We start from the raw sequence: 25644 nt of genomic DNA on the forward strand, positions 1-25644 counted from the left end.
GCTGCGATTTCCAAAAACTGCAACAGTTACCTACACACTCATACATATGTATTCATATATACTCACACATGTGTGCAGTGGCGTAACTACCGCAGAGGCAGCGGAGGCGGCTGCCACAGGGCCCGGGCCATTAGGGGGCCCGGTGACAGCCGCTACCGCTGCATTTTTTTTTTCAATAGGCTGTTACAGGCCCTATTCACTTGCCGATCCTGGCTGGGCCGGGATCGGCAAGTGACACCGCGGGCCCAACAAAGGCTATCATTATACTCGGGGGTCTTTGCAGACCCCCGAGTATAATGATCGGCGGACCGGAGAGGTAAGGGAACATAAAAAAAACTGTTACTTACCTCTCCGCGATCCTGCCAGGCCTCCGTCCTACTTTTTCTGACGTCACATGAACCCAGCATGCTTCCCGGGTCATGTGACATCCGACATTGTTAAAGACGGACGTGAGCGCGGGCGACAGCATAGGAGCCGGGAAACAGGTAAGCAACTGTGTTTTATTTTAATGTTCTTATTCCCCGGGTCTCCGATTATTATACTCTGGGGTCTGAAAAGACCCCAGAGTATAATAATTGTTTATGGGTGTCTACAGAGGGACATAATATTGTGTGCAGGGGAAACTATTGGGATTATTACTGTGTGCAGGGGCCACTATTGGGGTTAATACTGTGTGGAGGGGCCACTATGGGGTATAATACTGTGTGCAGGGGCCACTATTGGGGTTAATACTGTGTGCAGGGGCCACTATTGGGGATAATACTGTGTGCAGGGGCCACTATGGGGGATAATACTGTGTGCAGGGGCCAGTAAGGGACATAATACTGTGTGCTGGGCTTACTAAGGGACATAATAGAGTGCGGAGGAGGGGGTCGTTCGAGGTCTTCGGCGTCAGTTGGGATGGGGGGGGGGGCCCCATGCAAAAGTTCGCCATGGGGCCCCGCCATTCCTAGTTACGCCACTGCATGTGTGTGTGTGTGTGTGTGTGTGTGTGTGTATGTATGTATGTATATATATATATATATATATATATATATATATATTAGCATATATACATTTATATACATTCATATACCATATATACAGTATGTCAAATATATACTTATGACTGTATGAATACTATATATACTCATATATATAGCCATACACTCACTCATATACATTATTATAGCATATATACATTTCTATACCATATATAAGCCATATATATATATACATATATGTATACTGCTAGGCCCTCTCCTGCTCTAATCCACCAGTGTGAATGTGAGCACACAGGGCCAGGTGAAATTTCAGCATCACTATCCCTGTCACTCATAGAGAGGTGGGAGCGTATTAGAGCAATGTGGGGGGCAGCAGTTTGGAACAATAGAGCCGCTCTCAGTGCTCCAGTTTGGTCAATTACATATTATAAAATAAATGAGTATCTTAGCAATGGAGGCAGAAATTTCCAAGGCAAAATATGACAGGTGAGCCGGATCTACCTAACTGTGTTGCTGGTTTAATATGATATGCCCTGGTGACAGACTCCCTATAAGAGTAGGAGGATAGTGTCACCCAAGTGGTTCTATTTATGTGACTTATTCCACCACAACAAGCCGACCTGCAGCTGCGCTAGGAAATAAAGATGTTATTTCTCTGGTAATGCGGCGACACAAAAAAAATAACTATTTTATTTAACCACTTCCGGACCGCCCATAGAGTATAAACGTCCGGGAAGTGGTTGCCTAGTTCTGACAGGTACATCCAGTCAGAACACAGCAGCTGCACAGAGATTGTACAGCTGCTGAAGCTGGGAGCCGGCTGTAACTTCAGCTGGAGCTCCCAGAGAGAAGACAGGGAAGGTTTATTCCCTTCCCTGCCTTCTTGATCGCTGTGTATACAGTGCTCAATGAACGCTGTATACATGGCTATGGGCGCCACCATGATGCGGCCGCCCTCTGACCCGGCGGTCACGTGATCCGCTGGGAGCAGTGTCTTACAAGAGCTGCTGGATCCTACAGGACCCAGATCAGCTCACTAAGCTGTGTATACAGTGTGCAGGAGGCTGGATTCCTCCTGCAACTGAGGCTAAATGTAGCAGCCTCAGTTATAGGGAAAATCAGCCTCCCTAACAAAAAAAAAAAGTGATCAGATGTCCCCAAAGGTCTCTTATGACCTTATGGGGACACAATCTGAAAACATAAAATAAAATATAATGAAAAAGTAAAAAAAAATGAAAATAAAATAATTAAAAAAAATAAATAAAATAATACGCTAATAAAATGCCGTTATTAAAGGTTATAGCCCCACCCCCGACAACACCATACAAAATAAATATTACCGTAACGGAGAGGAAAAACTATTTTATAAAGTTTTTTAGTAGCGCTTTGTGTAATTAAATAAAAATAAATAAATAAATAAAGTGAAAACCAGACACAATTTCCCTCCTATTATGTTTATATTTTCCCGGATATAAAAAAAAATAAATTAAAACACATTTGAAAATAAAAACAACATAAAAATAAAGCCCTGTGTCCCCGAGAAAAGACGCAAAAATTAGTTGAATGAGACATACGAGAAAAATGTTACAGCCCTCAAAACCGCACATACAAAAAAAACCCCTGTGGATGGGGAATAAGGGGTAATTGTGGGAAAACCTCTTTAAGATCCATTTGACATTAGAATTTGCCAGTACCATAGATGTGCCAGGTAGTGCCTAGTACATGCCCATCACATACCAATCACATGACCTCTTCATTGTAACTAATTAATATCCCAGACACATGGAAAATTGGAGCAAAAAACAGAGTGTGAACACAAATATGTCGGCAATTTTAGCCTAATTGTAACAAATGTGCTGGAAGCATCACTGCGTATTTACTAATATACTGTAATAACCCCAGCATTGTGGTTATCCCCGCTGAGCAGTAATGCCCCCTTGTGGTATACAGACAGCTTCCCTGTGGTGGTGGGCCCCTAAAAACAATTCCACTGGTGGGCCCTAGACACCCCAGTCCGACCCTGGGCTGTACAGATGGCGGTGTGGTGATAGTGTTATTGGATGTTGTAGGCCTTCCTGAATAGGTGAGACTTCAGGGCCCTTTGAAGCTTGTGATTGTGGGGGGTCAGTCTTATGTGTCTTGGTAAGGAGTTCCAGAGTATGGGGGATGCACGGGAGAAATCTTGGAGACGGTTGTGTGAGGAGCGGATGAGAGCAGAGCGGAGTAGGAGGTCTTTGGAGGATCTGAGGTTACATATAGGCAGGTAGTGGGAGATTAGGTTGGAGATATATGGAGGGGACAGGTTGTGGATGGCTTTGTATATCAGCATTAGTAACTTGGACTCTATTCGCTGGGCAACGAGTAGCCAGTGAAGAGTTTGGCAGAGAGGAGTGGCCAATGAAGAAGGAGGGAGAGGTGTATTAACAGAGTAGCACTGTTTAAGGTGGACTGGAGGGGGCGAGAGTATTCACTGGGAGTCTATGGAGAAGGGTGTTACAGTAATTAAGCGGGAGGGCATGGACTAGCATCTTTGTACTTTCAGGGGTGAGGAAGGAGCGGATTTGATGAATGTTCTTGAGATGGAGGTGGCTGATGGAGATGGTGAAGGATAGGTCAGAATCCAAGGTTAATAAAAACCATGAGATTCTATGAGTTGGCCCAGGCTGAGGGTGTAGATGAAGAACGGATGGAGATGAGTGGACATGGCCTTGGAGGACAAATACATGAAAGAGGGCAGGGCGAGGAGGTGGAATGTGAGTGGAAGACGCTGAATGTGTGATTGGTGAGGTATGAGGAGATCCTGGAAAGGGCCAGGTCTGAGATGCCAAGGAATGAGTGTTTCTAAAAAGAGGGAGTGGTCAACTGTGTCAAAGGCAGAGGAGAGGTCAAGGAGGAGGAGGACAGAGTAATGACACTTGGCTTTGGCAGTTAGAAGGTCATTAGTGACTTTGGTTAGGGCAGTTTCTGTGGAGTTACAGGGTCTGAAGCCTGACTGTAGCCTGCCAAAGAGCAGATTGGGTGAGAGATAAAATGATAGTTCGGAGTGGATGTGTTGCACAAGCAGTTTTGAGGTGTATGGGAGCAGTGAGATGGGGCAATAGTTGGCTGGAGAGGACGGGTTGAGGGGCAGTTTCTTAAGTATATGTGTGATGGTGACATGTTTGAAGGAAGACGGGAAGAATCCATTGGTTACGGATAGGTTGAAGAGATGGGTTAGGGCTGGAGTAATGACTTCAGTGAGTTTCGGGATGAGATGTGACTGGATCGGGTCAAGCGTGCATATGGTAAGGTGGGATTTAGTGACGGTGGAGAAACAGGATAAAGATAAAGAGCATCGAGCAGTTGGCTAGAGTGGTTGCCGGGGGTGTAGGGTGAGACTGTCTCTGATGGTGTCAATTTTACTTTTAAAATAAGAGGAAAAGTCATCAGCTGAGATAAGTGATGTCGGAGGGGGCACAGGAGGACGGAGGAGGGAGTTGAAGGTAGTGAAGAGATGTTTGGGGATGGGATGCGGAATAGGGCAGATATGATTGTGGTTAAGTAGACCTGCTTTGCAGAGGTGAGTGCATTCCTGAATGCGAGAACTGCCTCTTCTACCTGATGAAGTCCTTCTGGGAGTGGCTTTTCTTCCAGAAGCATTCTGCAACCCGCAAGGAACGTCTGTTTTTTAGTCAGGTTGGTATGCCAGGGCTGCCTATTAATCGGTCAGGCTCTGATATTTGTGATGGGAGCCACAGAGTCAAGGGCTGACGTAATGGTGGTGTTATAGAAGGCAGCAGCGGCATCTAAGTCCTGGAGTGAGGATATGTCAGTGAATGGTAGGAGAAAGTCTGGGAGTGTGCGGACGTTAAGGTTTCTGCTGGGGCATGTACACTTAAGGGTCTGGGGTTCTATTACAGAGGAGAGGGCAGAGAATGTCAGCAGTTTGTGGTCAGAGAGTGTGAATGGAGAGTTAGAGAGGCTGCATAGAGTGCAGAGGCGGGTGAATATGAGGTCCCGCATGTGCCTCTTTATGTGGGTGGAAGAGGAGGACCCAAAGAGAGACCAAAGGAGAGGGGGGGGGGTTGTTTTAACGGGGATGCTGAAATCACCCATTTTTTAGTGATGTTACAGACTTCACATTGGTCAGACTGGCACATCATTGAAGAGAGCAGGGAGTGGCTCTGGAGTCCAGAAGAGGTGAGTAACATAGGCTTTTATCTTTATCTGAAAATATCCCAGTGTATACTAATAGTTTGTGAGTGTTGTACCACAAAGATTTTGGGTTTGGCTGAATCCAAAAAAATTTCAATATTTGCAACAAACACATAGGGGCCACTATGGGACATTATACTGTGTGGAAAGGCTACGATGTGGAAAATATACTGTGTGCAGGGCTTGTTATGGGATATTAAACTTGTGAAAGGACCACTATGGGATATTATACTGTCTAGAGGCCACTTTGGGACATTATAGTGTGCATAAATGGGAAAGTATACCGTGCGGGGGCAGGAAAGGGGGCTATGGGGCTCAGACTTTACTAGTTATACCTCTGGCTATACTATATCATCTTAAGCCTATGTATTATGTTTCATCAGATGCCATGTTCCTACAACAGAGAAGTCCTCTCCTAATGCAAAAAATGCAGTACGTGGAGTGTCTATGGTTTAGTAGTATGGAGCTGCTGGGATTCTTTGTACCTCTGTATAAGCGGAACTGTGTGCACATTGCTTAACACATTTAGATTTTTCACAATGTAATATTCTGTGTTTGGAAACTGAAAAAATCATTATGGTAATAATGTTTTACAGTCAAATAGCTATTTATGCACTGCATTGGCAATATCAAAATTGCTGCATCTTCTGTGTAAGCCCTGTAGTTACAATACTACGTATGCAGCCATCTGCCTGGAAAATAACTCTGACTAGCAATGTTTAAATAACCTTCCATAATCTATCATTGTGGGTCTTATTAAACTAAAAAAACTCAGCCATTATGAACATGAAGAAATAATTGGGTTTGCAGTTTTTATTTCAGATGATGGGGCTTGTGTATTCCATACAGATGCAGATTATCTGTAAAAATCTGTAACTGTGTTGTAATGTTGCAGTTCTGGAAATAACCTTTACTTAAAGTTACTGAAGTATAATGAGGAGTCTGCCACCTGCTGGACAACTGTCTAGGTTAAAACATTAAAAATTAGACAAATGCAGCACACCTTTGCTTTTCACATTCTTACTTTTTGGTGTTTTTATGTGTTTCTTTTTAATTATGCTGATTATTATTATTAATAAAGGTGATTCATATCTGGATGTAATACAAGTGTTTAGATTAACAAAAATTTGTTCCGCTCTGCCCACCTTTTTAGTAAATATATCTCTGTTTATTTCACAGATTAGGACTCTCTCACTCTCCTTGTCAATTTTGAACTTCGCTGAATTACCATAGAAATCATAATATGGACAGTAAGTTCAACTACACGCACACCACGGTTTTATACTATGTATATTTGTCCATCTTGTCAATATCTTAAGTAATAGGTGAATACCTTTCTAATTACAATATAATCAAGAAGACCTCACCACGAAACAAAGATTCTTTAGTTTGAATGCTTATTTATTTTTCTTTTTCAAAGGATTCGATAATGCTTGGTGAAAAACTATAAACGTTTTCGGCCTATTTGGCCTTCATCAGACTCTACAAAAGTGAAAAAAATAAAATAAAATGAAACAGTGGAACAAAAGTGAGCTATACACCATTGCATTATGTACAACAATATCATCTAGTGCTGAACAAAGTAGTGTACAAAATATACAAAATATACATCACAATTGCGCTATATCACATAGAGGAAAAACACGATCAGGCCTGATAACACAGGGAGACATATTTCAGCCTGTTGATGGATATAGATGTACATGAAAAAGTAAATCGCCTTTCAGCCGTATGGGTCCTTGGTCACACGAGGTTAAGATATAGATGAGGATAGAGAAAATGTCCCAATTGTACCAAGAGAAAAAAGGTATAACAAAATCCTGATCGTATATACTCCTATGGAGATAAAGAAACAAATTGAGGTGAAGAATGACTAGTAGCACGTACCAATTCAAACTGATGGAGGAGTAGAAGGTGAGTAGAAACAATAAGGTGTTTCAAAGGACCTATAGAAGAATATATATTGTCAAATCAGATAGTACTATGGTGAAATATAGATGATACATGTGTAGAGTGAGGTAATGCCTTACCCTCTGTGGGTTGAGGTAGAGAGTATTGCAGCGCAGTAAAATGTCGTTTAGGTGATACTATAAAGAGATGTATATACATTAATACTGGTATATAATATTTTGAAAAAGAAAGGACCAAATAGGGTTAGCTTACCCTAAAGTGGGGGCTGTAATGCTGAATCCGTAGGGCAAATATTAAATGCTGTAGTAGTTGGAGATAAGCTGTCAATACAATATGGGTAGTGTTAAATATCAGATCCTTTGTAGCTGATGTCAAATGTCACATGCTATATGCTGAGAGCTGTTACCTGTCTCCCTTCCTTCTAGTAGCTGTAGAAGTAGCAGTGTACCCTGGGGATAGAGAGTACAACAATCAGGGTTCCAATATGAATCCCCTGGGGGGTAAGAAGTACCTTGTCATAGTGTCCTGGTGAATGGGAATCCTCCTTACCTCAGGGGGAATGTGAGGTCCGTCCTCATGCATTGGTGGTGTGGTAGCTACTGCGGGCGGTCAGCGCTTTATCTTGCGCTAGACCGGCCCGCAGTGACGTCACGACGCATGTGCGTCATGCGCTGTGACGTCCCGCCCTGCGCACGTATCATTCTATTGAATGACAGTGCAGCCGGACGATGTGTATTGCGGTCACGTGGAGAATCGTTCCCACGTGACCTATCACCATGGAAACCCTCGGCACGCTTGGCAACTTGCAGAGACCTGCGGTCACTCGCTAAATCATTAGCACGTGACCAGTAACCATGGTGCCCGCCCGGCCCATACACAAGAAGTGTTGCTCTGTATGGCCGGGGGAGGAGGAACAGCACCCTGATGAATGAATGAATGTTCTGGGGGAAAGAACAGCTGTTGTACTGTATGAGTGGATGAGAAATGAACAAACTACATGAGGAAGATGATAAATAAGGATAAAAATGGTAAGAGTGCATAGAAGTAAAGCGGGAGAAAAATGAACAGACTACCTGGGGGAAAGAAATAAACCAGGATTGGAAATGGTGAAAGCAAGAGAATCGGGAGTGAAAATGTTAGTACATAAACACAGGGCTCCGATGTCTGCTAATACTACAAGGAGGGGCAACTCGAGACAGCGCGGCATGAACAGAGGCAGAGCGCCCATCCCAACCCGCTCACAGGTAGGTCAAGAGTCATTAGTGATTAATATCAGTTCTAAAACCCTTGACCCAGGGCTGATCGACCTACTACAGAAAGGCCTTTCGTTTTGCCCCTCATATAAATTCAATTTATTTCAGACTGATCTGGACCTTCACAGGTTCTTCAGATCTCTACGTCTGAAGGCCTATTTCTCGACCCAACCTACCAATGCTGTGACACGTGTCACAGACAACTCGGGACTAATCACTTCTAAATAACTGGGACTTAGGAATAAAAGTACTTTTCAACCACCTAAGAACAATCCAGCAGTTGAGGCCACTATCACTCTGATCCAGAGGGATGTGAACATATTACGTAGAGAAATAGAGGGCAATAGACTCTCATGTGTCTCAAATTTAACTTCAGCCCAGAGACAAACTCTACGATCCATAACCGAGGATAAAACCCTCATTATAAAACCAGCTGATAAGGGGGGCGCCACAGTCATTATGGATAGGACGGACTATGTGGAAGAAATCTCAAGTCAATTAAACAACAGGGATGTTTATGAGCCCCTGAGGCAGAGTCCTCTGAATAAGATCAGGGAAAGAATAGACAATACATTACAGTTACACAAACAGTTAGGTACAATTGATGATGAAACCATACAATTCCTGCTCAACCCATCCCCTGTGACACCGGTTTTTTACATTCTTCCAAAAATCCATAAAAGGCTACAGAAACCCCCGGGCAGGCCTATAGTTGCTTCCACCGACTCAATTCTGTCACCCTTGGCCATTTTTTTAGAGAAAATACTAACTCCACTCACAAAGAGTACAACATCATTTCTACTTGACACCTCCGATTTCCTTAACCACATACGTACACACAGCCCAGTACCTATGGATACCATCTTAGTCACATTCGATGTGGTTAGCCTCTATACCTCAATTACACACAACAAAGGCATTCAGGCCACTAGGAGGTTATTGGAAAAATCCACATTACACCAACAGGTAGTATCGTTGTCAGTGGACCTCCTTAGGATCGTACTGGAGGAGAATTATTTTCTCTTCCAGGATACGTACTATAAGCAAAGACAGGGCACGGCCATGGGGTCCAATGTGGCCCCCCCATATGCCAATGCCTACATGGCAGACTTCGAGGAGACGTGGGTGTATCCATTCCCCCAATTTCAAACACATTGCCTACTATGGCGACGATTTATAGACGACATTTTCTGTCTATGGACGGGCGGGTTGGATTCCCTACTGGTTTTCAGAGATTATATCAACAGCATATACCCTGAACTTCAGTTCACATTAACACACAGCGAGGAATCCATTAGTTTTCTTGACACTCTGGTGAGTAAAGATAGATCAGGTAACCTGTCCACGGACCTGTATGTGAAGGAAACAGACAGGAACAGCTTGCTTCATTATTCTAGCTTTCACCCTGAAGCAACCAAAAAGTCCCTGCCTAAATCACAATATACTAGAGTTAGTTGCATAGTAGAGGACCCACTAAAACGCGCTTCCCGACTGGAAGAGATGCGTCTAAAATTTTGTGAACGTGGCTATCCTCCTTCCATCCCGGAGGAGTTTCCTACAAGCAGTACACAAGTGACCAGTAGAGTAAAACCCAAAAGGATTCCTTTTATTCATACGTATCACCCTTTCAACTATAAAATCCATCGGATAATTCGTAAACACTGGGACACTCTAAAAAGATCATTCCCCAATATAGATGAATTTCAAAATGCTACAAACGCCCTAAAAACATTCGTGACACCGTAGTAAAGGCAGACCTGGGTTCCAACCAGCGACTATCCAGACAAACTTTCCTAGACACACCAAGGAGGGGTACTTTCCCCTGTTTAGGTTGCCTTCAGTGCTCCAACATACTCAGAGGTGATAAGATTTATCATCCCTTATCAGGACGCACTTTTCCGACGTCAGGATACTATACATGTGAGTCCTCGTACGTGGTCTATCTGATTAAATGCCCATGCGGTCTCGCATACGTGGGAGAAACTACCCAACGTGTGCGAGACCGCATACGCCAACACAAATCGAACATTCGTTGCCAGTTACTACATCTTCCCATACCAGCACACTTCATTGGTCAAAACCACAATATCGCCCAATTACGCTTCCAAGTCTTGGAACAAGTAGAGGCACCGAGGAGGGGGGGCGACAGAATACGCCTCCTAAAACGCAGAGAAGCGTTCTGGATCTACACACTTCAGACAATGGAACCCCAGGGACTGAATAGGGAGTACGACATCTCTGCTTTTCTCTAATTTTTGGACTCTTGACATTAATACGTATTTTATATGTTTTTTCAGAATCGCCGATAAACGAGCTATTGTGACGCCACAGAGTAAGGTATCCTTGGTCCATCACCAATTTGCATTGCAGAATCTTTGCAATGCTTGGTCTTTTCCTGTGTTTATGTACTAACATTTTCACTCCCGATTCTCTTGCTTTCACCATTTCCAATCCTGGTTTATTTCTTTCCCCCAGGTAGTCTGTTCATTTTTCTCCCGCTTTACTTCTATGCACTCTTACCATTTTTATCCTTATTTATCATCTTCCTCATGTAGTTTGTTCATTTCTCATCCACTCATACAGTACAACAGCTGTTCTTTCCCCCAGAACATTCATTCATTCATCAGGGTGCTGTTCCTCCTCCCCCGGCCATACAGAGCAACACTTCTTGTGTATGGGCCGGGCGGGCACCATGGTTACTGGTCACGTGCTAATGATTTAGCGAGTGACCGCAGGTCTCTGCAAGTTGCCAAGCGTGCCGAGGGTTTCCATGGTGATAGGTCACGTGGGAACGATTCTCCACGTGACCGCAATACACATCGTCCGGCTGCACTGTCATTCAATAGAATGATACGTGCGCAGGGCGGGACGTCACAGCGCATGACGCACATGCGTCGTGACGTCACTGCGGGCCGGTCTAGCGCAAGATAAAGCGCTGACCGCCCGCAGTAGCTACCACACCACCAATGCATGAGGACGGACCTCACATTCCCCCTGAGGTAAGGAGGATTCCCATTCACCAGGACACTATGACAAGGTACTTCTTACCCCCCAGGGGATTCATATTGGAACCCTGATTGTTGTACTCTCTATCCCCAGGGTACACTGCTACTTCTACAGCTACTAGAAGGAAGGGAGACAGGTAACAGCTCTCAGCATATAGCATGTGACATTTGACATCAGCTACAAAGGATCTGATATTTAACACTACCCATATTGTATTGACAGCTTATCTCCAACTACTACAGCATTTAATATTTGCCCTACGGATTCAGCATTACAGCCCCCACTTTAGGGTAAGCTAACCCTATTTGGTCCTTTCTTTTTCAAAATATTATATACCAGTATTAATGTATATACATCTCTTTATAGTATCACCTAAACGACATTTTACTGCGCTGCAATACTCTCTACCTCAACCCACAGAGGGTAAGGCATTACCTCACTCTACACATGTATCATCTATATTTCACCATAGTACTATCTGATTTGACAATATATATTCTTCTATAGGTCCTTTGAAACACCTTATTGTTTCTACTCACCTTCTACTCCTCCATCAGTTTGAATTGGTACGTGCTACTAGTCATTCTTCACCTCAATTTGTTTCTTTATCTCCATAGGAGTATATACGATCAGGATTTTGTTATACCTTTTTTCTCTTGGTACAATTGGGACATTTTCTCTATCCTCATCTATATCTTAACCTCGTGTGACCAAGGACCCATACGGCTGAAAGGCGATTTACTTTTTCATGTACATTTATATCCATCAACAGGCTGAAATATGTCTCCCTGTGTTATCAGGCCTGATCGTGTTTTTCCTCTATGTGATATAGCGCAATTGTGATGTATATTTTGTATATTTTGTACACTACTTTGTTCAGCACTAGATGATATTGTTGTACATAATGCAATGGTGTATAGCTCACTTTTGTTCCACTGTTTCATTTTATTTTATTTTTTTCACTTTTGTAGAGTCTGATGAAGGCCAAATAGGCCGAAAACGTTTATAGTTTTTCACCAAGCATTATCGAATCCTTTGAAAAAGAAAAATAAATAAGCATTCAAACTAAAGAATCTTTGTTTCGTGGTGAGGTCTTCTTGATTATATGATAAGGATTGGGACCCTATCTCACCGACTACCCAGCCAAATCCATTGCACTCCTGCATATATAACCTTTCTAATTACATTACACTGGTTCTAACTCACAACAAGAGACTGCAAGATATAAGATTTAACCCTTGCTTCATCTGACATTGAAGGGGCCATAGAACATTGTTGAGAGCTCAAACCCTTTGGACTGGTGACGGTGACTTCAGTACAAAGGAATCTCTCACAAGCAGAAATATTGGGTCACCTCTCATTTCATTAGCACGTTACGCAGGTTTTACATTTGTGTTAGAGGTTCTGATAGAAGCCACAGATTACACCAAAAAAAACAAATCATATTCTGCCAAAATGTCAAACATTGTAACTGATATCCTGTCATATAACAAATCCATTCTCATTGAAATTTCTTATAATGAAACAAAAAAAATTAAAAATCAGTAATGCCTACAAAAGGAATGGAAAGTATATAGGAAGTCCTAGCTTTGGCTGAAAAAAAAAACCACAGCAAAATCTGCAACAAAAAAAAGCTGCATTTCCGCAATGTCGGGCCTCAGCCTTTAGGCTGGGGCCCACGGATCGGAAATACCGCGATTTGTAAAATCGGAAAAATCACGGCGTTGTACAGTGCAGGCAAAGTCCCCACTTTGTGGAAAAGATTGCAGCGCAGACACGGTGCGATTTGCAAAGCCATTGCGGCTTTGCAAATCGCAGCATGTCAATTATATGTACGGAAACGCCGGCGGCTTTCCCGTAGATATAATGTTAAGAGAAAGTCCTCAGAGGGAAAACTGTGAACTTTCTCTTAAAAGCGCTTCAGAAAGAACCGCAATGTGTTCACGCAGCGGTTCTTCTCGCAGCACTTTAGTGCTGCGGATACGGCCCATGGGGCCTTAGCCTTAAAGAGTTTGGTTTTTTCCAAAACTGTTATGGAAAAAACAAGGTCTATGGCTCCTGGACTAAATAATAACTCACTATGAAGGAGTGAGACATATTCATAACTTGAGTTTAGTCTAGGAAATACAGTCTGAACAAACTGAGTCGTGTCAATACAACCTATGACATAATCTTGTACCTAACTTTTAACTCTCTACTCTCCTGTTTCCAGTAGTAAAGTAGATCACAGTCCTTTTGACCCTTTCCTTTCTTATCACATTTAGGAAAAACCACATAAACATTTATAGACCAGATCATAAAATCCTTTTTTCCACTATGGTCCTTCTTGCGGTGGGAAACAGATTAGTTAATGCATGTTTAATATTATCCACAGGTCATTAATATCTGGTCTCTGGTGGGTCTGACACAGGGACCCTGAACAGATCAGCTGTTCTGGCAGCCTCTGCTGCTATAAAAGTAAAATTAGGGGAACGGCAGTTCCTGATACCATAGCTATAGAGTTGACAGCTGCAGTAGATGGGGAGCAAGAAAAAGAAGCAAAGCTACAGCGAAGCTTACTGTGCCTGGATGCTGCCAGAACAGTTGATCTGTACAAGATTCGGGTTTCAGACCCCCACAGATCAGAAACTTGTGACCTATCCTATAGATAGGTCATCACCAGTATTAAACATTCACTAGGGGCCAGAAAACTCATTTAAGCAGGTAACGTGTAGTCGATCGAGCAATGTAACACCTTTATTGTTCAAAGAAGAGAAAAAAGAATCCGGTGCACTAAATGTTACTAGATCTTTATTTGGGGTGATTGAGAATTGTTCCAGAGATGAGGTGTATCCATTCTGATAGCAATAATACAAACATAACATAACTATATAGCATCAATATTATTACAGTCAATAGTTATTCATAGGACATTTTTTTTGCTTTTCTTAAAAAAAAAAAAAAAAAAAGAGGGGAAATAAAAGCTTTTTACATGGTTAAGGTTTAAAAAACATCAAAATCAATAAATATAGCAAATTAAAAACTCTGACTCTTGTATGTACAAAACTATACAATCCAAAACACTGGACATTGCTACTGCACAGGAATGAATAATACGCTGATAAGTGGGAAGCATTTTTGTATACACGCAGGTACACATACCATGGCATTTGCTTCACTATGTGAAAGAATGAGAACTTGCAATAAAGTTAGTTTGCTGAAAATGTATGTGTAAACACAGTATTTATAAAGCCAAAAATAGCATCAAAGGTTAATAGGTTATTTCGCTGCTTCAGTCTCTGTGGCCTTGTCCTCCAATAGCAACCATGGATGTCACATTTGTTTTTCCCTGGGACAATATTGGGCCTATAACCAATGTTCATATAATAAATCAATCTGATATTGTTTATATTGTTTAAAGGATTTTCACACTGCTCGATGTAAACTGTACATGGACAAGCCATTGTTGATCAGATCGCTCCTGCCCATACAGTTTACATTTAAGTAATTTACAGTACGGTTTACACATATTAGTGCAGCGCATACTTCGATTGCATACAAGGTTGTAAAACTGCCTTCTTACTTCTATTGTAGAATGAGGTCACAGAGGGAGCACCCAAGAGCAACATAGATCAGCCATATCTATAGCAGTGTGTATTTTGCGGCCATTTATACATAACCAGCCAACTCCTTCAATAGTTTTTGCAACCCGAGAGTCTATGGCATATGACAACATGAATCCGGTCTCACACTACTGTTAGGAAGATCTTTCCAAGATTCTATCTCTCTATTTTGTTCCATTTACCAAAACACACTCCAGAAAAGGGAACAAGGAAAATATCCACAGGGACATACATGATTACTACGGTTATTTCCTCTTTAGTTTACATTTTTTTGCTGCACCTTCAGAGTTTCTACCAGGGACACCATTTTAGCATACTGCAGGGGAACTTGCCCATGTTTGGGTTAAGACACATATATGGTGGTAAGTCTATAGGAGGAAGCCATGTACTTACATAAGTCATACTGAGTCACATTCCAATGTAGAGGAATATAGGAAATCTGCCCAAATCATAAAATTATAATCTGGCAGATTCTATATATGGATACAAGTTTAAGACTTTAAGAATTTTCACTGGGCAAATATAGAGAAGACTTCTTTCTTGGCAACCCATCATACATATGAAGCATCCAAATACACCCATGAATACCAAGCGATTACTCAATGTGTCGCAGTTACAGCCAAATGCTGCACGCCCTTGCATGATGATAGAAAATAAAATAGTCTTTTACTCAGTTTAATTGCAATAAATAACTCCAATGTCATGCTTGACTAAATTACAAGTTTGGCCTAAATATAGAGTTCTTTATACCTTCTTTGGTGGATAAAATATATGACCAATATATATATAAACATTAATGCTAACAAAACTTTGGCGACCCCATTATAAGCCAGTTGGGTCCATTTTTGGTCAGTGTTTGCATCCAGGCTTCCTTAATAAACAGAACTCACAACAATAGTGTGAACAGAGCCTCAGTGCCAGATTTTTCAAGGAAGATTTTGATGAAATGTGAACATGTCTGCTGCAAATATTGGGTTTGATGTGTAGAAGTATCTGATTTACATAATTACATATTAGCATTATAATACTATTGCCAAGACATAGGAGAGCAACACTGTTATCTCCTATTGTTCAGACATTGAATCAAAGGTGTAAAAATGTCATTGTAAGTCATCATCAGTACCGGTATTTCATAGGGTACCAAAAATGTCCTTATTCATTAGACGAATCTTGGATAAAGCCTCTTTTTTTTTTTTTTTCTTTCAACAGCAGATGGTTCCCATCCAAGATCACCCCCCTGTCCCAATTAAAATAAACATGCACACTTGAAACATCTATATGTGGACGCATATAGAGGTGTCAGGCAAAAAATAGCTGTAAGGACATACAGTAGTTGTTTCTTGTCAATACAACCAATTTTGTTCAGTAATATCCTTAAACATGTTTTCATTCATAAGTCCAGAGTATGAGTAGAAGATGTAGTATTAAACTCAGCACCATTAAAACTTATGTCTTATGTCAACACAATGTTCACACAACACAGAACAGTGATTGTATTACTATATAAATTACATTTACCCAGACACTAAGGTATTATAGATCTCAGGAAAAATATATAATACTGATATGAAAATAGTTTTTTGGGAAAAAAAAAAGTGTTAAGCTTTGGTTTGATGTAATTTAAATTAATTTACAACTGCTACTAGATAAAAATATGCAAATCCTGTAATTGCACAAATATTGCTTACATCAACCTGACAAACAAGATTTAAAGGAACATCAGGGAAACCTTAACACAACAATTTGCAGGTTCTGCAGAAGTGGTACTTGGCACATTAGGAGCAAATTAGGTATATTAGATACCAGACATGCCAGAAGTTTCTTCACCAAGGCATCTCCTGTGTACTATAAATCCAAAATGGTAAATTGCCCGTACAGCATTGGAAATGGAAAATTAAATGGGAATGGAGTCTACACTATGTTTTATATCTGAGGCCCAAAGCTTTTATTTTTTTTTCTATAAACAGCTAGAATATCTGTCATGGAAATGTTTGTTTTCTATCTCGAGATCCTAATACATATTTTTGCATATTAATGCAACCCCCGCCCAGTAGAATTATTTCTTATCTTTGTACAATTAAACTTCTAAATATTATACATCTGAATCCGCACACAGGAAAATCTGTAACTAAAGTTTGATATAGAAAGCATTCCACTGGCGGAGGTTTTCTAGCATCGGCGGAAAGGGATTGAGAATCTGATCTTTGCCCATTAAGAAGTGCATATATTTTTCAGCAAATTAATAGTTGCTTATAAAAAGGCAAGAAAGGGAGAAAAAAGGAGTAAGGCACTCTAAAATAGGTAATATATTAACGCATGCACTGATACACTCAATACTTGCAAAAAAAAAATAAAAAGGGAACAAAGGCAGTAAAAACAAATCCCACCATTTTGGGGATTTGTATTGCAAAATAGTCTAGTCGTATACCAAAAATATCTCAAGAATTCAAATTTCTGTCTAAAAGTTCAGTCTGGAACACCATTAGATAGATAGCACCCTTCTAAATTGTAAAGCTTTCTGTTCCAGAGGTAGTAAAGTAAGACCCTGTGCAACACACTGAACTGAGCAACGTACCATAGGCCTATAAACCAGTAACCAACAGCAGTTCATTGAAGACTTTTCTGAGGCCATGTATTTGCCTGAATAGAGTTACTGTTAAAGCTCCACAGATGCTCATTTCAGCCCATAGAAGCATCACTTGGCTCATTCCAAAGGGAGAGAGTTTACCTGTAGAATATCTACAGAAATCTGGCTATAAACTTCTCAACGCTATCGCTGATGAAATAGCTATCCCTACTGACTCCTACGCACATGCATGTTTGGCTTGGTCAATCGTGCATATGTTCTGAATAAGGCAGTAGTCCCCTGCCAGACTCCTTTTATGGCAGGTCATCTCCCTGAAAATGACATGAATGGGTGTGTTAAATTCCAACATTGTTGTTTCCCCTAATTGTATGTTAAAATCCAATTCTTGTCTCCCTGACCTCCTGTCTCTGGAGAAGAGTCTGACAGGATCCGAAACACTTCAGGTAGCTGGCTTGTCCTAGAGAAACTAACAGGTTGAGCTGATGTTAGATAAGGATCTAAACACAGCTGCCATGAAACATTACAATTCTGTGAGATTTTAATGGGAGACCTATGGAGAATGATGGCCCATTTCTTTATGGGTGTTGTGAACCTCCACAGGGACAAACAAAGTTACTGTAATAATAACAAATTAAGAAATTGTTCTTTCCTGGAATGAAGTAGTAGTTATGGAAGGGTCAAGCATTTGTATGGGGGCTATCTCACCATATTCGTGTGAAAGATATAGATATAGGTTCCATGAAATTAGCCTAAAGCTATTAGATGACAGTAAGGTTGCTCTAACCAAGAGGTAGCGCTTGCACCTAGCTCTGGTGCCTTAGCAGGCCCTATAGATTCTCTGTCATGTAAGAAGACAACAGTATTTTAAATGGCACATGGTGGGTTGGGGCCATATTACACTTCTTCATTGGCACCAGGAGCTTCAAGTTATACCTCTGTGGAAACCTCCATGTATGTGAGAGTACAAGACAAGTTCTTACATGTTCTTCATATGTGGGCTACCATATCTACTCACAAATGGTTATTTCCACTTTAAATTTTTACCCAACCAAGTTTATACGTCTCGCAGAGCTGCTTCACTTTACATGGCCTCATAGAAATGTACACCTTGAATTTGCTTTTTACTAGTAGTTAGGCTTGATCAAGGCTATATAGCGTATATTGCTGAGACCTTGACAAAGCGAACTATAAACGGCAGAATATCACTGACTTCAGCGTCATTGTGAAACTTCTCTGCTAAATACCAATGGAGATACCTGAAAATTCATTGATGGCAGGTTATACTTTATATTTTACAGAGCTATCTAATAGAAATGGGAAGATACAAGGTGTGCTTGAGTATACTCAGACTGTTGGCTATGTAGTACAGTGGTACCATCAATGTCTTCTTACTTCAATAATCTAGTAGCAGCAATAGATTATGTTATGTGGATGCCTATAGCCACTGTTGAGTCAGGTAAACATAGTTCAACAGACTATATTAGCGTGTGATTTATATATATATATATATATATATATATATATATATATATATATATCACACAAAAAACTGGAGCATTTAAAATACAAGTTTCACTGCAGTTCACTGCAACTGACCCAACTTTGCTGAGGTACAGAAAATGATTGGATAATATACAGCACCACTTACACGTAAAACAACCATGGCGGCTCTAAACCTATTAGAAACTAAATAAAGCACCAGGTTTCAAGTTCTTCATAGCTCAAACAAAAACAAACAAAAAAAAAAGCGACCACTGGCCTGAAGAACTGAGGTGACAGAAATCCTTAGCCTTTCTGTGTTCTGAATCCAGTTGGTAGCACCCTTATGACAACATAAAGTGCATTCACGCTGCACTGTGAGGTAAAAATACAGGCCCATGTGAACAAAGGCCCAGGATTTTATCATAGCATTAAAATGCTGTCATTTCTCAATTACTGAAAAGTGCTAGCTGTAAAATAGGCCTCTTTTTACTATTTTTACTTTACATAATTGTCTGTTCCCAATGAGGCTGCCCCGCTCCTCCTGGTCATCATGTAGCCACTGTGTGCTCTTCTTCAGTATCTTCCCTTCTTCGTCTTAGTACTTCAGAAGTTGCCAGTGTACCGACCCTGCTCTGTTTAGTGACTGAGGTTTTATTGAGCAGTATACCTATGTTCTCAGAAAGTCCACCACTGTTTTCTGTAGGATGTTGCTTTCCTACATTGGTGACTGAGCTGTTTTTGTCTTGCACCATTGAAAACCCATTGGTAACATTGTTGGCCACTGAGTCCTGTTGTGTTTTTTCTGATCCGAGGGCAGGCAATGGCACATCCACTGGATTGTTACCTACTGAGGTTTCAGTTAAGACAACTGTTGGAACAAGGGTTACCGGAGGAATGGGACTAGGAAGGATGGCACCTTCAGGTGCCCGCAATTCCAGAGCTGCATGTTCAGAACTTGGGGCCAAACTGGTAGGAAGAATCTTCTTACTGCAGGATTCACAGCATAGCTTGTTGTACCCAGGTATAGAGCAGTAACGTGCTAAAACCTCCATCTGACAGAATATGGATTTGTCTCCTTGACATGAGTCTTCTGTAGGGGAAAAAATAGTTTGGTTAAATATTTCATGTTGAATATATTGTTGAAACGCTGGCGCTCTGCATTGTCTGATATTTGTCTGATGCCGGAGTTATGTCTGTAATTCTGTGGACACATTTGTCCTTCTACCTGCCATGTATATAGTATCTCTAGTTTGGATGCATGTTTTTCTGTCTGCCTTATGTATGTCTCAGAAGAGTTAAGCCTTTAGGGCACAGGTAGCAATTTGTTGTCTATGGGTCTTCTGGTACGAATGTTTGGCCTTTGGGCTTTTGTCACGAATATATTTCTGCTACCTGTGGCCTTTGGGCTTTTGCTATGAATGTTTGGGCTTCTATACCTATACTACCTTTTGGGTTATAGGCTTCTTTTGTGTTAGTCCATCTGCTGCCTGTAGCCCCTGGGCTTCCGTTATATATATGTACCACTTCTACCTGTCCTGAAGGCCTTCTTTAGATAATTATTTTACCTCTTGTCTCTGTTACCTGTATGTTCTGGAATGTGAAAAGTCCTGAGTATGCTTTTACTCTGTGCATGTATTATTTCTTCTGTCATTTAAGTTCACCTGCCTGGTCAGCTGCTATCAACAATGGGTCCAACTTAGGAAGTAGTCACCTGGCACAAAGAGATCTCTGTTGCAGAGAAGTGGGATACTATTCCCCTGTTACAGTTGCTCAGTAAGGAGCTGCCACATATTCTTATACAATATGATTACTATTTTGTGAGCCTCAGATTTGCACGTTGAATGCTACTTATTCTGATCACTATATCATCAGTAAAGAGAGAGGGATGCACCATATTTTTCACATTTGCATGACATTAAAAAAAAATGTGCATGCATTTAGCAACATGAACACTAGATGGCAGTGTTTGAGTAGTCATAATTGTAACCTGAGCTCTGACTGCAATGAACTAAAATGGATATACCATGCCACATATGCAAGCTGTAAAGCTTGTATATATGTATTAATCATATCCGACAGGGAACATCAGGGATATTTTAATTATGCTCTCATGTGGCAACTTTTACTATAAGCAGGATAGAGAGTACATAAACTAAAGGAAATCTAAAAACAGTACAGTAATATGCCTTTGCATATTAATACAGTCAGACCCAATATGTTATAGGACGGGAGAGTCTAATACTTATTACCTTTCACCAGCCCTATCCTGTTTCTTGTGTGAGAAAAAGGGCCCATACTGTGTTCACACCAACCTGTCCCCAAGTCCTATAGAGAGTTTTGGTTTCACACATCTCATTGAAAAAGAAATAGGTTTAGTTTACACTTCCCTTTGACCAATTCTGGTGGGCCTCAGAGCAGCTGGAAAGGCTGCCTTTGTTATATGCTGTACACCCAGACACATACAGTACATATCTGTAACTGTATAAATCCAGGAGCAAAGTTGCTTTTAGAACACATGTACAAGTATTATGTCAATGAACCAGCACTTTGGCTACTCTATCCAAGTAAGTGGAATTTAAATGGAGTCCATTTATAAAGTTATAAACCAAATGAACCAAAACACATACCAAGAAACACCAGCTTATAAAAAATAAAATAAAAAAAAGGTTCAAAAGGGCATTTCTGGGGGGCTTTAGTGGCAGCACATGTGAGATGGGGCAGGGCTTAGATATGTGGTTTGGTAGGTGTGAAATTCCAACCTCCATCTATTTCAGGAGAAGTACTGTCATGTACTGGACTGTAGATTTGTTGAATGTAGACTTGTATATTTTTAATTGCATTAAATTCTCTGTCAAGGTGTAACAGAAAAAGACTTTGATGGCAGAGCAATTGTGTGCGTGACCTCTTGTCCCTTGCATACTGTCAAGTTCAGGCTCAAGGAGAGAGTGGTCTGAAGTGGCGTAGCAAACATTTAATTCTATGTATTTCTCATAACGCACATGTGATACCATGTGATTTTTTTCATACTCACTTGATATTTTATTCACAGGATTTTTAGGAGAATTTAGTGAAGGAGCCCATGGTGTTTTGGGGGTACTTAAATAGCTGGTTTCTGCATGTTGTGTAAGTCCTGGAGATTTACCTGGAAAATAGCAATAATAAATGTCAGATTTTTTTGAAGAATGCACATCCATAGAACACAATACTGTAGTGATGCCAAACAAGTGTTTAGCTAGAGGCCAAGTATCTTTAGACAATTTCTAAACATCTTAATGCTCAGCTCACATGATGTTGATACAGCCTGTTTAGCAATGGTCTTGCTGTGTGGTTCTGATATGTAATTAAATGTATTTGTGGGAGAAAGCGGGGTTATCCATCAGTCCATAACTTTGTTAGTAATGTAAGCCATGGTGCACATGTGAACAGTCTCTAACTACTAAATAATGTTATGAAAATGTACATAATCTTATTAAAATGGAAGACGGCTACTAACTGCAAGAGGTGTGAACCACTGCCGATGTGCAGACTGTGGGGCTATTCAAATAGGCATAAAACAGAGCCAATAAATCTGAGATCAGCCGTTTAGGAAATAAAAAGCTAATATCAATCGTACATATTCATGCATTGTAAATTTTGGAAACATTTCTCTTCACTTCCTGCCAATAATCTAACTGGAAACCACTATAGACCTCTTCTCCACAGCCTGGAATCACAGTACAACAATTGGAAATAAGATTTATTAGGTTTAGTTTCCAAGGAAGGCCGGCAGATTATTTAATGTGTGTTATAATGTGTTATTTGTGCTTGCTCAGATGTGGTAATTAAATGCATTTTTGCATTGTTTTTATTGGTGGTCTTCCAGGATCAGAATATTGATAGGATAACAGATTGCCGGGGGTCTGAATCTCAGCTTGCCAACAGATCATGGTTTGAAGGGATTTCAGCACTCTGCTGAATGTTATGGCATCTACATTGTTTATATGATTTGGTCTACATGCGATCTACTTAGTAGCAGTGGTGCAGAACATTTCAACTTCAATGCAATCAAGTGAACAGGAAAAAGCCTCAATGCCCTGCACCACGACTACCAGGTAAATTGTGTGTGTACCTACAAAGACAGTCCCATTGAAAAGGCTACAGTCAGGGGTGCAGATGTAGCAGTCACAATGGGGCACTGAAGTCTGAGGTGGCTCATAGGGTTCTCTACAATATAAGGGGACACTGGTGTTTTTGAGGGCAAATGTTAAGCACAGACCCCATTACAGGAGTTTGAAGGTTCGGCACTGGCTATATAGTACTCAGCAGAGTACCATGGCCCCATCAAAGTGGTGAGAGTACCGAGAGTCTTTCCTCTGCTGATCTACTTTGCATTGTCTCTCAACATGAATTGTGAATTCAAGCCAATTTTTAGTACTTTAAAAGTCTCCAGTTTAACCCTCTTTGTCTGGGATTATTCCAACTATGAAATCACTGTTTCTTAGATACATATGCCATATGTATATTTAGGAAAGTTGTTCAGCAATTAAGGCTGTATGTACTATTTCACTGTGGTTTTACAACCTCCACTTAGAAATAAAAAGTTGAACAGGTTCAATGTGAATGAGTGCCAAATGTCAGTATAGCATCCTATTACCGTACCCGGGCAAGGTGCCATCTTGCAGACTTGGATTGTTTCAGGCTTTTCGCCATCACATTGCCCGATAACGTTATCACTCGCTTTGCACACAACTTGGCGCTGCTGGATGCCCTCGCCGCAACTTGATGAGCACTGTGAAAGCCAATGAGATAACATCAATCAAGAAAGAACACAGCTTGTGGAAGTGTAGAGATTTCCTTCAGAAAATGCAGGATGTGAAGTATCTTCCAAGTCACTGGTTTCTTACAAACAGACAACAGATGCACCACAACCTCCCTTGAGTCTCATAAATAAATACAAAAAACATCTATAAATGAAAAGCACATGTTGAGCAGCACGGCTACATGTATACTTTGTTTTTGCCAGAATAGTTTTTTTTACAATAAATATTTATTGTTATATACTTACATGTAGTAAATCCGCTTTGACGTCAGAGAGGAAATTACACATCTGTAGCTGTCTTTCACATACAGCGATTGCATAAAAAGTAAGATAAAACATTGAAGGGGTATTCTCACTCAAGGCACATAGTCAATGGCCAACCAAATGACCCCTTGGAGCTGAATTTTGACTGGTTTCACCAAAATAGGCAGACTTGACTAACATTAATGGCCGCTTTAGTCTTGGAGTACGAAAGTTCTAGAGAGGCTTGTGGAAAAGAATATGCGAATACGTTTAACTAGATGATAAAAGGAAAATTGTCCCTCTAATGCAACCTTTTGAATGGCAGCTCCCTATAAGTCAGTGCCTGGATTTCAACACAAATTTGACATGACGGAATATAATCCAAACCCGAAAATCTCTTCCAAAAGGATAAAACACCGATCTGCACAGAGCTATTTCAGGGTTCTTGCCCCTCGTAAATACAGAGCAGGGTTCTGGTTGAGCAAATGAGAGAGAGGTAGGGGCTCATGTAATACATATTGTTCATCTCTATAGGTACAGCTAGGGTTTGTATTTGTTTCCATTTCCATAGATGTAAAAAAAAAAAAATGTTTGAATCCATAATGACAAAAAATATATTCAGTAATATCACATGTACTCAAAATGGAAGTTTTCACTAGCGGGTAACACAATCTACTGGAAGGATATATTATATGCACAACCAGGACTGAAATACTATAGGATGATCTCTATTTGCCACACCCATAGACCTACAGTGTTTCCCCGAAAATAAGACAGTGTCTTTATATTAAATTTTTGTCTATGTCTTATTTTCAGGGAATGTTTTATTTTATTTTTGTGTGCTGCTGCCACCACTGCGCTACGCTGAGATGTGCTTGCTGCGCAAAGGCCGCTGCTGTGATACCGTACGTTGTATCCATTGTTCATGCTGCTGTGGGATGAGCTGGAAGAGTGGACTCCCCGCCACATACGATGCTTAGTGTATGCACAGCAGGCGTCTCCCAGCTCATCCTACAGGAGCAAGAACAGTGGATATAACATATCGTAGCGGCGTCCGCAGCCAGCGTACCTGTGCACACAGAACATCGCACACAGTGTTCAGCCAGGTACAATGTTTTTCTTTATACAATCTTTACGCAGAAAGATTATTATTATTGGGGGATGTCTTACTTTCGGGAGTGCCTTATATTAGGCAATTCAATGAAACCTCTGCTATGTCTTACTTTCGGGGGATGACTTATTTTGGGTGAAACAGGGTAAGTAGAGTCTGTCTTAAAGAATATTTACCGTGTTCCTTCCCCTCATCTCTCCCCTGTCTCCTTTAACTGCTCTCTCTGGAACGCCCGCTCAGTGTGTAACAAACTAGAATATATTAATGACTTATTCCTTAGTAAATCCCTCGGCCTGCTCGCCTTTACTGAAACTTGGATCCAGCAGGCAGACACTGCCTCCCCTGCTGCTCTGTGTCATGGTGGCCTACAATTCTCACATACCTCTAGGCCTGACAACAGGCAGGGTGGTGGGGTAGGCTTACTCCTGTCCCCACAGTGCATTTTTCAGTCCATTCCCCCGGTCCCCTCACTCA

At 41.0% G+C, this 25644-nt stretch overlaps 1 protein-coding gene across 1 annotated transcript in view; it reads right to left on the minus strand.

The window, feature by feature from the left end:
* Window positions 1-19566: 19566 nt before the first annotated feature.
* The window catches only part of ADAMTS14 (ADAM metallopeptidase with thrombospondin type 1 motif 14), a 120780-nt gene continuing 114702 nt past the window's right edge, over window positions 19567-25644 (minus strand). The window contains exons 20-22 of the mRNA XM_075258166.1: window positions 23657-23786; window positions 22050-22160; window positions 19567-20108 (exon numbers count right to left, since the gene is read on the minus strand). Coding sequence (XP_075114267.1) covers window positions 19567-20108; window positions 22050-22160; window positions 23657-23786 — 783 coding nt within the window. The remainder of the gene's footprint in view (window positions 20109-22049; window positions 22161-23656; window positions 23787-25644) is intronic.

The sequence above is a fragment of the Leptodactylus fuscus genome, chromosome 10 (assembly GCF_031893055.1).
Source record: "Leptodactylus fuscus isolate aLepFus1 chromosome 10, aLepFus1.hap2, whole genome shotgun sequence".
Taxonomy (NCBI): Eukaryota; Metazoa; Chordata; class Amphibia; order Anura; family Leptodactylidae; genus Leptodactylus; species Leptodactylus fuscus.